This window comes from Ambystoma mexicanum, chromosome 3p (genome assembly GCF_040938575.1).
Source record: "Ambystoma mexicanum isolate Mex_15411 chromosome 3p, UKY_AmexF1_1, whole genome shotgun sequence".
NCBI classification, from domain to species: Eukaryota; Metazoa; Chordata; class Amphibia; order Caudata; family Ambystomatidae; genus Ambystoma; species Ambystoma mexicanum.
Window position 1 is genome coordinate 894,656,644 of NC_090925.1, and position 15,042 is coordinate 894,671,685.

The following is a 15,042-nucleotide window of genomic DNA, read 5'->3' on the forward strand; positions in this document are numbered from 1 at the left end:
TGTCCACGACCTCCGGTTGTTTAATATTCGTCAATCCTTCACCGATGACTTTTTCAGAACCAACGCTAAAGACAACTGCAGATTTCAGCGGCTGGTGCTCCGTTCGACGCTGTCGACCGCATGGCCTCGGCCCTCCGGCCAGGCCTACATAGTAGGGAGAGTGGGGCCCGGGGTTCTGTTTCTTTTTAAGAATTCTTTTCCTTCTCTGCTCTCTTTTCCTTTCTGGTTTTGCTGTTGCTATTAACTTGAGCTGTGGACAGAACTCCTTTTAAATTTTGCCCTTCTTAAAAACGGCAAATATCCATGGAAAGATACACACCGAAGGTGTAATAAGTGTCTACCTCGAAATCATAACGAACAGTCCTGCCGGTCCTGCCAACTTTTACATCCGAAGACGATAAAAAAACGGCAAGTAAAGCAGTGGGCAGCCTACGCCATGCAGCAGGCCAAGAGTAGCTCCCCAGCCAGCACTGGCGCCTCGAGTGACAAGGATGTAAGTGGCAACTATGGCTCCGATGCGGAGGCCATTGACCTATCTGTGGAACAGCCAAGTTCTGTGATGTCTGGTCCCGGCAGGCAGGCCACCGGTTCTGCTATGGGGAGAGTACACCCCGACGACAAGGACACACACCACGTAAGGAAAGCACACAACCCCTCTAGCCTTCTCGATAGACTCGTCGGGAAGGCCACAGACGCCAACGGGTACGCTGAGACTCTTGATAGTACCCACCGATCCTCAGGATCGGCTGCCCTCCCCGCAACCGTCCATATGGCATGCGTCCGTGCCCTAAGACAGAAGGGCGTTGGCACCAAACATCATAAGAGTGCTGAGGCGCCTCATAATAGCGCGTTAGCGCAAAAGGTTTCAGCGGCGTGCGAAAACTGCGACAAAGCAGTTAGGCTCGTCAAAATCACTCTCAGATACGCCAGAGATCCGCGAGAGCCTCGCGAACATCATCTCGGCTGCAAATAGGCCTAAGTACACGTTGAAAGACACATCAAGATGTTAAGATGTCGAGAAGGTTGGGAAGAAAATTCTGAGGGTTCCCAACCCCTGTCTCTGACTCTGTCAGACAAATCTCGACCGCCTACGGACCCAAGTCCTCAAGAAGAGTCCTTTCCCCCTCCAGATCCTTCTAGTTCATCCTTATGGACCAGCAATAGGTTTGAAGGATACATGAACAAGCTCTACAAGTTTGTGGACTTTTCTGAAAAATGTATCACCCCTACAAGGCCAAGAGAGGAAGACTCCTACCCCACTATGTCCAAACTTCAAAAAACTTCCAGTCAGACTCCTCATGAGGTCTTTGACCTAACTGAGCTAGAGGATATCCTTCAGGACCCCTATGATCAGGGAGAGAGTCCCCTTGACGAGACCATAGACCAGTCTCCCGATTTGGGGGATGAACAACCAGTAGGCGAGGCACCTTGGCTGTCATCGTCCACTACCCCACATCCAGACACACTTCACCTCCTCTGAGACAAGCCTCTCTGATCGATGACCAGATGGCATTCAATGCTATCCTTAAGAAAGCAGCTGAAAACGTTCATATTGCCACTCAAGAAGTGGTACAAAACACTGACTTTTTAGAGGATATTTGAAAAGAAATACCACCCTCAAGTCAAGCGATATCTCTGTTGAACTCTATCAAAAGGCGCATCGCCCCCTCTTTGTTACTCCATCTCAAACAAGAGCTGTAAACCCACGAGTGGAAAAAGAATTTCGCACCTCTCCAACAGGCCCGCTATATATGGGGATATGCCACCTGACTCCCTAGTGGTCACAACTACTAGGAAGAGAGCAGGAATACCCTTGTCTATGGCTGAGGCACAGCCAATCAAGGATTGCAAGAAGTTGTATGAACTGGGGAAGCGCATTACAACATCATCAGCCTACTCCACTGGGGTAGCTAACAACACCACATTGCTGGCTAGTTACAGCCATGTCCAGTGGAATCTGCTTCAGGAGGGCCTGCAGGAAGTCCCAGAGCCAACATGATCACGCCTGCTGGCGCTTCTGTCGGAGGGGAGGCAGGTAATTCAGAACATCCTCAAAAACACCCTGGATGCTGCAGAAACAGCGGGACAGACACTGGCCCAAGGTACCTTGCTTCAAAGGCACGTATGGCTAAAAAATGTGGGGTTTAAACCTGAGACGCAGGCATCCCTCATCAACAAGCTGGTAGGAGAAACTAACCTGTTTGGAAAGGCAGTGGATGAGGCTTTAGAGACTGCAAATAGGGAACAGGAAACCTTAAAGTCTCTAAACCAGATTACACAAAGTCCCTATGAGCAGTGAGGGGGTAGCTCTCGCTGCTCCTTTTGTCCTTTTGGGGACAATCATTCCCACGTTCCCCCCACAATCAGTACGGAACGGGAAATACATCATTATCCTCAGGACACGGGGCAATTGCCACAAGCCAATATCGGCAAAGAGGGCAGCACCGCGGCAGACGAAGGAGTAGAAGCTCCACCCGAAGAGGCTCCCTAGCCTCAAAACAAAAATTACTTGCTGATCCTTGTCCCCTCCCATGCCTCCCTGGTCGGGGGACGGATAACCTCATTCTTTCATGTGTGGGAGGGAATTACCATAGACCGGTGGGTGCTCAAGACCGTCACCCACACTTACAATATTGAGTTCAGCCGACCACTTTGATACCGACCACCAAGGTCCAGACACTATCGCCAGAACATCTGAAGATCCTACTGCAAGAGGTTGAGATCCTGCAAGAAAAGGGTGCGATCGAAGTCATCCCCGTTCTACAGATAAACACTGGTATTTATTCAGTGTACTTCCTGGTACCCAAAAAGATCTCACCATGAACCCTGTGCTAGACTTGCTTCCAGCGTCAAAGTTGTCAAACCACACAAGTTCCGAATGACAACATTGCAGGAGGTGGTAATCTCTCTACTAACACAGGGCGATTACATGGCAGCATTGGACATGAAAGATGCATACTTTCATATTTCAATGCTGCCAGCGCAGAGAAAATACCTAAGGTTCATGATAGAGGACAAACCCTATCAGTTCAAGGTCCTTCCCTTCAGCATTACCTCAGCCCCAAGTGTATTTACAAAGATCCTGGCGGTAGTAGCGGCTCACCTGCGTATCCTTAACTCGACCACTGGATAATAACAGGAGATTCATGCAGAGCATGCCTATCAAACACCCAAAAGACGGTCGATCTACTCTTTAGTCTGGGATTCTCAATAAATGAGAACAAATCTAGCCCAGACCCCAGCAAAGTCAAACAATTTCTAGGGCCTCTAATTCGGACAGAAGACGGCCTTGTCTTCCCCTACAATGAGAGGGTTCAAAACATGCTGTTCCAGATCCCTCACTATGTAGCCAGTCTCAAGGTGACTGTACGCAAAACCACGCAACTGTTAGGTATGATGGCCTCCTGCATTTACTTAGTCCCACACGCACTTTTGTGCATGTCCCCCATGTAAGAGTGGCTCAACAGCCAATGGTGAAAGGCCAGCGGACGACAATTGGACGATCTAGTGGTGGTCTCGGCAGCCCTCATTCTCTCTCTGCAATGGTGGTCGAGGGAAAACCTCTTGAAGGGGAAAACCTTCACCACCCCCGCAGTAGAAGCCACTCTCACTACAGACGGATCTCTGACAGGGTGGAGGGCTCACCTCCATCACACAGCGCACAGCGTTTGGTCCCCAGCAGTAGCATCCAACCACATAAACCTGTTGGAGTTGTTAGCAGTGTTCAAAGCGCTAAAGTCTTTCCAAACTACAGGGGAAGACAGTACTGTTCCTCACAGACAGTACCATGGCCATGTATTACCTGAACAAACAGGGGGGCACACACTCTCCATGGCTATTCAAACTTTCCCAGAACATTTGGAAGTGGGCTCTCAAACACAAGATGCTCCTCCTGTCTCAACAAGTTCCAGGGGAACGCAAATTGTCTAGCAGACGTGTTCAGCAGTGACTTCCCTTTACCCACAGAGTATGAATGGCAATTACACGAAGACGTCTCCAACGTCTTCGCGGAATGGGGCTTTCCAGAGATCGACTTTTTCGCAAGTCTGGAGAACATTCCTCTGTAGCATGGGCATAGGCATGCTTATTCGGGAGATTAGTTTTAGCAGGTAGTATTATGGCGTTTTTGGGTTTTGGCTGAGTTTTCAGTGTAGGGGGTCTAGGTTGGTGAGGGGGCAATCCGAGGGCTTGGCCTTCTTGGTGTTGCCTGTGGCATTCTATTGGGCTAAGTACTGTGTATTGACGGGACGGAGAGGCAGAGTGGTGGTGAGGCAGTGTAGCAGGGTGGGCCTCTTGCTTGCGAGCTGTATGGTGGTTGTGCACATATCTGTGCTGGCGGGGGTGCAAAGTAGCATTAGTTTCAGGTATTTGAGATGGCATTTGATGCTGGGAGCTAGTGAGAGGGGAGGCCCTGCTTGTGGGTCAGGTTGGAGGAACATCTCCTTCAAGGTAGGTAGGAAAAGGGGTGGGTGGTGGTAGGTTGTGCACAGGGGGCGTGCTTGGCAGCATGCCTTGTTGTGGGCTACTTTGCTTGTGATCAGAGCCGTTAAAGAGAGGTAGTAAGAAAGTGTTGGGGGAGGCAGGGTGAACAATGGTGAGGCGCGGAGCCTGCTTGACATGGCAAATAGATGGGCCTCCGTATGTGGGTGAGAGGGAGTGCTTATGTTGGCTGGTTGAGCAGCGCTAGTCGGTAGCCCTATGTGGAAGTGTAGCTGCGTAAGTGCTCTGTACGTGTGCCGACGGGCATCGGAGGGAGAAAGGCTTAAAGTTGAGTTAGACCTTCTGGAGCTAAACTGTGGCGGATGCTGCAAGGAGGATCGGGAAGTGGTTTTGGCGGGAGGGAAGAGGCTATGTGGGGCTTCTGGTGTGTTGATGCAGTTAGCGCTAAGGGGGATCAGAGCGGGGGTACATAGTAGGGTATTGCCATATGCATTAATGTATGCAGCATGGGATTGCAGGCTTGTCTCCTAGCTCTCTGCGAAACCACGCTGTGCCCAACATTCAATATAATTCAATATAATTTCCTTTGTTGCCAGGTGGGTGCTCCCTTCAGCCATCTCCTTCACTTTTGTAGCCTGTTGCTCCCTTGTGGCCCTCTTTGGTGCCTACTTGAACCTCTGCAAGGCCTGCCCCACCCCACAAAGTCTGTTGGTTCCCATGCCTTCCAGCTCTTAGTTCCACAGCACTGGTGTCCACAGGGAAATGGCTGCCAGGCCCTCCAACATTCCACTCTTTTGCGTTTGCTGGTGTCTGCTCAGCCCAGGGCCCTCCACTGATACTCCTCCAAACCGGAGTTCCCCTAATGCTTGTGCTCTGTAGTAATCTCCCTTGTAGCCGCCTTCTTCCCCCTGGCACCAACATGTACTGGACACAGAGCGCTTCCTCATTTCAAGTCCAAGCCGGCGTTGGCTCCTCCACACCGTCCGGTTGCTGTAAAATGTTTTTACACCTTCCATTAACGTTACACCCCCATTCAAAAACGAACTCCTTGGTGTTTCAGCTACCCGCCAGCTGCCTGTCCTGGATTAATCTGCAGCTATTAACTCTGTAAATGTAGTACACATGCAAATCCTTTCTTCAATTTTTTTTTTTTATTCATGAAACTTGTTTAAGGGCCCTTATGCCTGTAGGGTATGGAAGAATGTACACAGAACTACTTTTATATTTTGTTTTGTCACAAGTCTGATTCAGAGCAATGTACTTGTACACTGACTACCATTACCTTGATCTCCGACATTGAGTCTGAACATAGATGCTTTTTACATCTATTTTCCATTTGGTTCAGTGGTGCATTTCCTAGTGTTTCTTTATTTTCTTACAGTGCAAAAATGATCAGTACTTTTCTTTTTTCTCATGCAAGTATGTTGACAATTTCAGAGTGGTGGAGAAAATATTGAGAAAACTCACAGTCGTACTAACAGTGGTATTAGTACAGCAAGTGGAGGAAGTAACGAGCCAACTACTCCTGATAGTGAAAGACCAGCTCAAGCACTTTTGAGAGATTATGGTAAGCAAACAAAAAAGTAAACATCATTTTTGATTAAAGAATTGATATCAAATAAAGCTCCCTGTTTAGTGTGTGAGTCTAAGGGTGAATGGGTATTCATCTGCTCAACATATTTTGCTTTCTAATGGATCCTTTCCTCCCACAGATTCCTAGTCTTTGCTATCTATCTCCCTGCACAGCTGGTCTTTTGAAACTTTTCTGCCAAAAGGGGGTTCAGCACTGTTCTGCCAGACACCTCCACGCTCCCCGCTTCAGCTATGACGTCTGGTGCATTATATATTGAGACGCTGCACCCCACCATGTGACTTAGTTCCTTTTTCCTGCACGCTCTGCACACTTCAGGAACACTGCTTTGTCTTTTGAATTTTTGCCGCTTATGCCCCAATCCCTATGATGTATGGGGCCTTGTGACCAAAAGTTACAAAGAATCTCCTTAGCAGAGGGGTTAGATGTAGGAAGAGTTCTTGTGGTGGTGAAAATGTTCCAGAGGATTTTCAACCTGTTATAGGTATGTAAAATATTATTCCTATCTTTCAGATGCAAGCTTTTAGATACGACGATCCAAAAGTTATGGAATGGAATAACCAATGTTTATTCTAAGGTTTATTCTACGGAGTAGAGGGCGAGGGGAATATGTTGCAATTACTTAGCTCGCTCACTCAGATTTTCTCAGGTGACTAGATTTTGTCGACTGGGGGTTGCTGGCGGTATGTTTTCCTGACATTGGATCCAATAGGAGATGTCCAAGAGATGCAGGTGCAAGAATTCTTCCATTCATTACAGGAGAAGAGTGCAACACTTTGCCTAGAAGAAATGCACCTTCTACCGAGGTAGCCCAATCCTCCACTGGGTGGTCAAAGGACAATTTCAAAGGCACAGGATGGCTGGATCCTCAAAAAAGCGTTGAGACTGGTGGGTTCCACCAGTACAAGGGTTGAAGCACCGCTCAGGGCTTCGCAGATCAGGTAGTCCAGCAGGGCGTCACCGGGTGAAACACAGGAAGCAATGCCAGGCCTCTTCGGGAGACATCCACGGATCGTCAGTCAGCTGCTCTTCTACACAGGATACTTGGCTCCAATGCTGATCTGAAGAAATGGCTGCAGTACTCCTCTTCTTACCTTAAATACTGGCTGGAAGCAAGTCCATACCCACCAATGGTAAGGATCTGCACCATTCAAACAGCCAGCAGTGGTCCACTCGGGCACCACTGTGGTTTTCACTCATGCCACACACCCAAACACTGACACCACAGATGTGCAGTGGGACCAAACAGTCTCACCCAATGAGAGAGAGAGAGAGAGAGAGAGAGAGAGAGAGAGAGAGAGAGAGAGAGAGAGAGAGAGAGAGAGAGAGAGAGAGAGAGAGAGAGAGAGAGAGAGACTGAGAGAGAGAGACTGAGGGAGAGAGAGAGACTGAGAGAGAGAGACAGAGAGACTGAGAGACTTTTCCAGGCAAGTGCATGACCTTATATGACATTTCCTGACCTGAGAAGGCACGAAGAAAACCATATGGCCAAAGGACAATCGTGGCACAGCCATTTTAGGGCACTAACCACATTAAATAGCCAGATGCAGTAAACGTAAATGTGCACACTAAATATAATGTCAAAATGTATCTGCTGTCAACAGCTTGTCTTTAGACACTGTGGTGAATCTAGTGATGCCACCACTCCCTCTCTGGGGAAACTGTTCCCATATGGCCAGGGAAACACAGCTGCTACCTGTTCCTGACTCTGGGGTGGCTGCTTGAAGAAGGATCATATGGGGGCGGATACAAACATCATGAGGGGAAGGAGACTCACTGGCAGGAACCTGGTAGCCTCCTTTCCATTCAGGCTATGACATTCACTCTTTAGATAACCCAACCTGTATTTCATACTGTGACATAGTACTAAGTGGCGGAACGGGTTCGGACTATGATGCTTTTTTCCATTCTCCTTATGGAAAGACTGAGACAAGAAAGATTGCAGGAGTAATGCAGAGCACTGTACTGGAGACGCTCACTAGTCATTGGAAGTATCCGATAGGTACCAGGACATTCAAAAGCCTGGCACCACAAAGATGGAAATCTAAGGGAAGCAGATCCACTTTACCTGACGTGGTTTGGGAACAAAGCAGATGACAGCCAGAGCAGGAAGCAGGCCAAAGGTTGTTTGCGCTGTCGCAAGAATCTGCAAGGAAGGTATGCCACCCAAGAGCCTGCAGCAGGAGAGGCTGCGCGGAGGCCAAAGTGAAGCGGGCAACGAAGGGCTGACGCAGGACGCCATCAGCAAGCTGAGGTTCCCCGGCGAATGAAGCGAGGAACGCTGCGAATGCTGATGCCGTCTCAAGAGACTGGTGAGCCGAAACAAAGGAAGTGGGACACTTGGGTGCTTTGTAGCGTAGACTGCACAGCACACAGAAACAGTGTGAAAACGAAACGAAGCAAGTGAACCCTGAAAGCATTTAAAAGGGAAACCAGTGAAGAGGGGTTGAAGACCCCACGGATAATTGAGCGAAACAGACATATGTTGAAGGAGACATGGCAGGCGAATATAACAGGCAGAGTCAATAGAATATAGAGGGAACATTGCCTAAATAGAAATCTTTACTAACTGGAAGCAAAACTGTTCACATTCCTACTTATGGAAAAGTGTGACAAGCAGACTCGTTCCATGTCGCTTGGTGCTGAGCATCAAACTGAGGAACGCTCCTGAGTCTGTAAGGGTAAGAAGAAAAAGAAGCACTGCAAGAGGTCTTGTTTACCCGGCGGATCTTCTAAGCATTGTCATTCTTTCTCTTTCAAGTAAAGGAGCCACCATTCCATGTACTCCCTAGAAGGCCTGGGGGACAATAACCTACAGAATTCTCTACTCCTGAAAAATGGGAGACCTTCCAGTTTAAGATGCTCAACATCATTGCCAATGCCGCAGCATTGGAGCCTTCTGTCCCTTTGCTGACTGATTCGGCCCTCAGGCCCATTGGAGCCCACCGCTCTTGGACAAGCCGGTACAGACGCTGCAAAGGCACATGACTGTTCACTCTTGGACTCAGCCGCTCTGAAGTCTGATAAGATCCGGTCTCAAGGTTCACCACTCCTATTGGGCTGTATGTCCTTCTGCCTCGACATTAGCCTCCACAGCGCCCCCAGACGCTGGTGATGCTGGAGTTTCTAGCCATACACTCCATTCTATAGAGGTGCATTCAGATCCGGGATGTACGGATATTGATTATGAGGATGGGGGCCCCATTCCCTTTGCATTGGAGCCTCTACATCAGAGGGAGGTTGGCAACTTCCTAGAGGATTTTTAATGGAGAGGAAGGTCATTTGGTGGATCTTGCTTCTGATCTTCCGTATGCAAGTGCTTTGCACACCTTCCCAGGACTTCAAATGCTCCGTGTTCCCACTCCCAAGTAAGCCATTGGCTGCTTTTTGGTGCCTGATAAATTGGTTAATATCTTGGGATTAGAAGCACCGGTCCTTGACCATTGGTCTAAGCCAGACTCAGTTCTGCCGATTGACAGAGAACTAGCCAAGAAGCACAGGGCAGCACCCTTGATCCCGCTGTTCCTGTCCACCCACGTATTCCCTGAAAACCCGGTTGTCCAGGCCTCAACACATCTTTCTCCACGGAACGGATGTTGGATGCACAGGGAGAAAGGTTTTTGGATCGGCATGCCTTGGCCTGAGATCTATTAACTCCAGCTGTGTCCTTCCCGCATTTTCATTTGGACTTTGGTCAGTCGTTTCGGAGGCGGCATTAGGGATGTTTTTAATGCCTTGGTGTAGGATGTCAAGGAGGCTTTCTCCCTAAATCCTCCAGTCTAGCCTGCTTAGTGTGTGGCCAGGACTATGGCCACCGGGACAGTGCTGTGGAGATACTCTTGGCTCGGAGCGACTCGTTTTCTCCCTGGATGTTGAAGGCAACAATTTCTCTGATATGAAGGTTGATGAATCTCTACAGATATTCCAAGCTTCAAAGGCGATTGGAAAATCTTTAGGCCTGGCCATCTGTCAGCAACAGCCTGCCACCCCCAATGGTAGGGCCAGTGGTTTTTGCCCCTTTATTTCATATGCCCACAGAGGTCAAGCTCCCACAAACATGAAGGGGCCAACAATACCCCAACAGGGGTCAGGGAAGAGGTGCTCCTAGGGAAGATATGTCAACTTCTGCAGCAGCCCCCAGTTCAAAGACCATATGAAGGGGATTTCCACCATCCTTTCCCTGTGTGAGACCGAATATCCCAGTTCGGCAAGGAGTGGATCCTTACATCTTCCAATGCCTGGGTCTTGCATATCGTTCGTTCACCAGGGATACTGGCTCCCTTTTGCACAATACCCTCCCGACCATCCACTGGCCAACCAGTTCCTGCCACAAGACCCTTTTCTTCTGAAGGAGGTTCATCAGCTTCTTGCAAAAAGGGTCATAGATTCAGTACCCCACCTGAAACGAGGCAATGGTTGGTATTCCATTTTTTTCTGGTGCCAAAGAAGGACTGTGGTCTACATCCCATCCTAAATCTGAGGCTCTTGAACATGCAAGTAAGCAAGGACGAGTTCTAGATGGTCATGCTAGCACAGATTCTTCAAGCCCTAAATCTACAGGATTGGCTGGTCTCCCTGGATTTCCCGTATGCCTGCTTCCATGTGCTCATCCACAGGAAGCACAGGAAGTGCCTCAGGTGCCTAAAGATCTGCCAGGTGAATGAGAACTCAGAGTGCTTATTTTTCTTCTTGTCCTTCCAGACTGGCAACCAGTGCAAGGCGACCTCGAACGAGTCTGCGTGCCACCTTTTTCCTTATGCAGGAAGGTGAACTGTTTCGCTGCCCAATAACGAAGCACCTTCGGGTGCATCATCTTGCACTATACGCAGTCCTGCGTATTGTCCCTCACTAAGGCATTAAAGACAGGTGTCGGGAACTGCCACTACTAATTCAAGCTCCTGCCTTTCTTCAGCGCCCAGCGAAAATTCACAAAGCTGCTGGCTGTAGAAGCAACTCACTTCAGAAGGCAGGGCATCCATGTCTTTCTCTATCTGGGCGACTGGCTCGTCCGAGCACGCACTCCTGGGCCTCCCTGCCTGAGGATCAAGTGACGAACATCTCCAAGATAGTGTGGGTCTTTCAATCGAGGAAAAGGGTCTGGACTCGGCTTTTATGAGCTTGCTCTGTATTATGGCCTCCTGTATTGTGGTGCGAGAAGCCTGGCTGCGTATTAGGTCTTTACAGTGGCTTCTCAGTTGTCAATGGTCACAGTTGCAGGGTTGCACCTCAGATCTTCTCCAGGTCACAGCAAGTGTCCAGAGACCCGAAATGGTGGTTCCAGAGAAACAGCCTTCTAAGAGGGGCCTTGATTAGACAACCCCGGATCCAACTGACCCTGGTCATGGACATGTCCCTGAAAGGCTGGGGCACTTGCTTACAAGACATGATGGTGAGTGACCTGTGGCCTCCTTTGTAAAGCTGAGAATGCATCAATATTCTTTAAGAGCTGGGTCTGGTGACTTTCCTCCTTTCGGTACAGGGCAAGAATGTGTTGGTCCTGATGGACAACACAGTTGCCAAGCACTACCGCAACAAACTAGTTGCTGTGAGCTCCTTGCCTCTGTTCGGAATATTTGCGCAACTGGTTTTGGGGTTCTGGGCTCTAGAGAACAGCGTGTCTCAAACAAAAGCTCACCTAGCAAACAGGGGGAACATGATTGCAGATACCATGAGCAGACAGACTTCGACCTCCCACACGTGGGAGCTCTTGTTGGGGGACTCTTCAGATGCATCCCTTTGCTTCCACTGTGAACAGGAAGTAGAGGTGGTTCTGCTCGAGGGAATTTCCACGCTGGGGGGCCCTGAGGTACACTTCGCCAGTCAGGTGGGACTTCGGCCTGCTCTATACGTTCCTGCTGATCCTTGTCATACCGCTGGTTCTCATAAGGCTACGCCTGTTATCCCATATTGATCTTTGTTGCTTCATACTGGGGCCAGAGAACATGGCACCCTGAGATGCTGCACATGGCCAGCTACCTTCCCTGGTGCCTTCTGCAGAGAGCAGACCACTTCCAACCGTTGGGACGAGTACTACATCCTGGCGAGGAAGAGGAAGGGTTAAAACTCTGCACGGTCATGCTTGCGGTGAAGTCTCCCATGGGAAAGGGTGCCGCTGTCCGTGACTGGCCGTGCTGTTGAAAAGAAAAGTGACCACAAGGTGTTTGGTAAGAATCGATGCAGTCACATTGTGTGAAACTATACAACACGTATCTGCTTGGTATTAGGTAACATTTTAGTATAGGTCTGTACTACACAAGTTGGTAGTATGACTGAGCAGCCAGGCCTATCTCAAGAGGGGTAAATGTGAGCTGTAGAGCTGTACAAATGAAATCTGTAAATACAAGTAGCCAAGTAACACTTACACTCAAGGTTTCTCTTATAGTTATTTAGTTAATTAAAATCAATTTTTAAATAAGCATCTTTAAAAAAGAAATGTGTGTAACAATGTAAATATATGTCAGTGGATAATCTTTGGCTATGCTTCTTACACAATTCTTACACCCTCAGGTGACTTCAATTATAAGGACAATAATGGCATTTATATATCACACTGGTTATACTTTGCAGATTCTGAGGTTGCAGAAAGGAAAGGTTGGGGGAGGAAAAAGGTTAAACAGGTTCTTAGTATATGTGAAATCTAGATAAGCCATTCCCAGCGTAACAGTATACACTAAGATGCCACCTGTGAGGGATACACAGTATCAAAGTCAATTAGAGCACAGTCTATGGATCTTAGGCACTTCTTACATCAAAGTCTTGCACAAAGCTAGAGATTTTGTATAAAAATCACTTGTAGGGTCACAAGCTGTTAAACCTGTGAATAGAGAGTTGGGATCAACTCTAAAAGGTGAGCCACTGCAATTCCCAAATGAGAAAAGCACAGCTAAAACGCAATGAGGTAAGTACCCCAAGCCTAAACAGTACCTCTGGTTTGAAGAAGAGTGGTGCAGCTGGATTCTGTCTTGCTACAGCAGTGCAGACCCCGTGCTCCTCAGCCTCAGACGTGGGGACAAGAAGGAGGACATCTGGAGGGCTCCTGTGGTGGGCCTCGGGAGGTGTCTGCAGCGACGGGCTCTTTTTGGTTCAGTGTCACTTTGCGGTTTAAGCCCTTAGCAAACAGCACTGTCGCAGATCTCCAATACCGGTTGGGCTTCCTTCACTGCTTGGGTCCTGAACTCTGGTAAGGGGATTTGAGATCTGGTCGACCTGGTTCTGGAGGGTCCTTAGCCTTAGGAGACTCCTGAAACTTCTAACCGGATTAGTTATCGCATCAGACGTTTCACTCGACTACGGCCTACTTGACCCCTGGCATTCGGTTCTTACAGCAGTGAAGAAGTCGGGGAAGATGGTCCAGTGGAGTACGTCTCAGTGTTAGTTGGTACCACTAACCCAAGTGGAGTAGTCGTTCCGTCTCTGTCGAGGTGAAAAAGGAGTTGAGCACAGCAGCAGTACTTCACCTGTGAACTCAAAGGTTCACGGTTTCTTCACCAGGTGTTTCTACCAGTGGTCCACTCTGCCTCTGGTCCCAAAACCCTCGCCTTTTAAGCAGCTTTCTTCTATTCATGCACAGCCTAGGCTGTCAATCAAGACTAGTTGCATTCAGGCATTCCTAGAGACAAAGGACAGGGGCGTTTCGGGAACCTCCCTCACATCCTGCCCTTCCAGACACACTGGAGCCAAGAAAGACCTCCCAAACAGAAAATGGTGAAAAAAAGACAACCGGGGCCATTTTGACAAAATGGTCACCCATGGGGGCTGTACTAGCCATTTAAAGAAGTGAGGGTAACATAAAAATGTTGCATGAGAATGTAAAATAAGGGGTTACTAGGTAGCCCCCGAGCACTACACATAAGATGCTATGTGCTGGACCTACAAAGAGAAAAGGTAGGTAAAGGCACTGAGTCCCAGTCTGCCCAGTACTCTTTGTTCTCTGAGGAGCTGCAGCTACGTGGAGTGATTCTGTCCTGTTTCTGTTTCTACAGTTGATTTCAATAAAAGCTCATTTCCTGCACAGAGCGTGGCACGGAGCCTGGCACTGGGTCCCAGTCTGTCCAGTCTGCATCAGACCGCAGCGAGCCATGGCTGACTCACTCAAGTCTGGCCCCCGAACATGGCATAAAACACTTCAGCAGTGCCGTATGATAAATCCTTGGACGGCTGCCAAACAGCTGGGAATGAACTACGGCAAGGTACACAAACAAACTGTCACCTTGCCGATGATTATCTCTGTTGCTACTGCTACAAGTCCAGATACAACAGCATCTGCTGCGTTGGTTTTCCCGCATATGGGAGCAGTAAACTCTCTTGTTAGCGAGAGCGCACGTCACAATCACAGTGGCACTTTGATTTCCGATGAACCTGTGTCCACAATACAGCCTTTAACCGCGCTCCTCTCCATAACAAACCTTGAACCGGCTCCCAATCCAATGCATGATGTATGAATGATCCTCACCAGCGCCGATACTTCGGAGCTCTATTTTTCGCCGTTTGACATTACTGATGCGGATCTAATGACTGTCCCGAACATTGATCCCTTCCTCAATTCAATGGATCAAAACACTCCTACATGCACCAGTGGTACACTGCTTCCAGTGCGTGAGGGGCCTCTTCAATGTGTGTCTCCAGCGAGTTCCTGTACGGACAATATTATAGTGACAGGTTCACCGCATACACAGCTTAATGGAGTTTCCGGCCTCTGGCGATTCCATCTAGAACCTCCACTGACATGCCTGGGAGTCTCCAGAAGTCGCCAAGTTCTGCTCACAACATTTCTACATTGTCTTCCCTGCCCGTTTCAAGTGAAATTCAAGATGGAATTTCCCCGAGAAGAATGATGAAGGACCTCGATAAAGGACGAAGGGATTGTCAAAGGGATTGTCCAATTTCCCTGCAACATTACCCTGGGTGAACACGATGTACCCCCAACAAAATCTGACCGGGTACCGCGGCTCCTGTCCGCAGAGTTACATCCTGTCTGCTCTAATTCCAACAACTGTGCTGACGCCAACACG

The 15,042-nt window shown here is 48.7% G+C and overlaps 1 protein-coding gene across 6 annotated transcripts in view; it reads left to right on the forward strand.

Moving 5' to 3' along the window:
• RALGAPB (Ral GTPase activating protein non-catalytic subunit beta) overlaps positions 1-15,042 on the forward strand; it is a 2,501,232-nt gene that overhangs the window by 1,422,449 nt on the left and 1,063,741 nt on the right. For all 6 annotated transcript variants that reach the window (XM_069652125.1, XM_069652127.1, XM_069652128.1 and 3 more), the window contains one exon: positions 5,878-6,007. In XM_069652125.1, the coding sequence (XP_069508226.1) occupies positions 5,878-6,007 (130 nt within the window). The remainder of the gene's footprint in view (positions 1-5,877; positions 6,008-15,042) is intronic.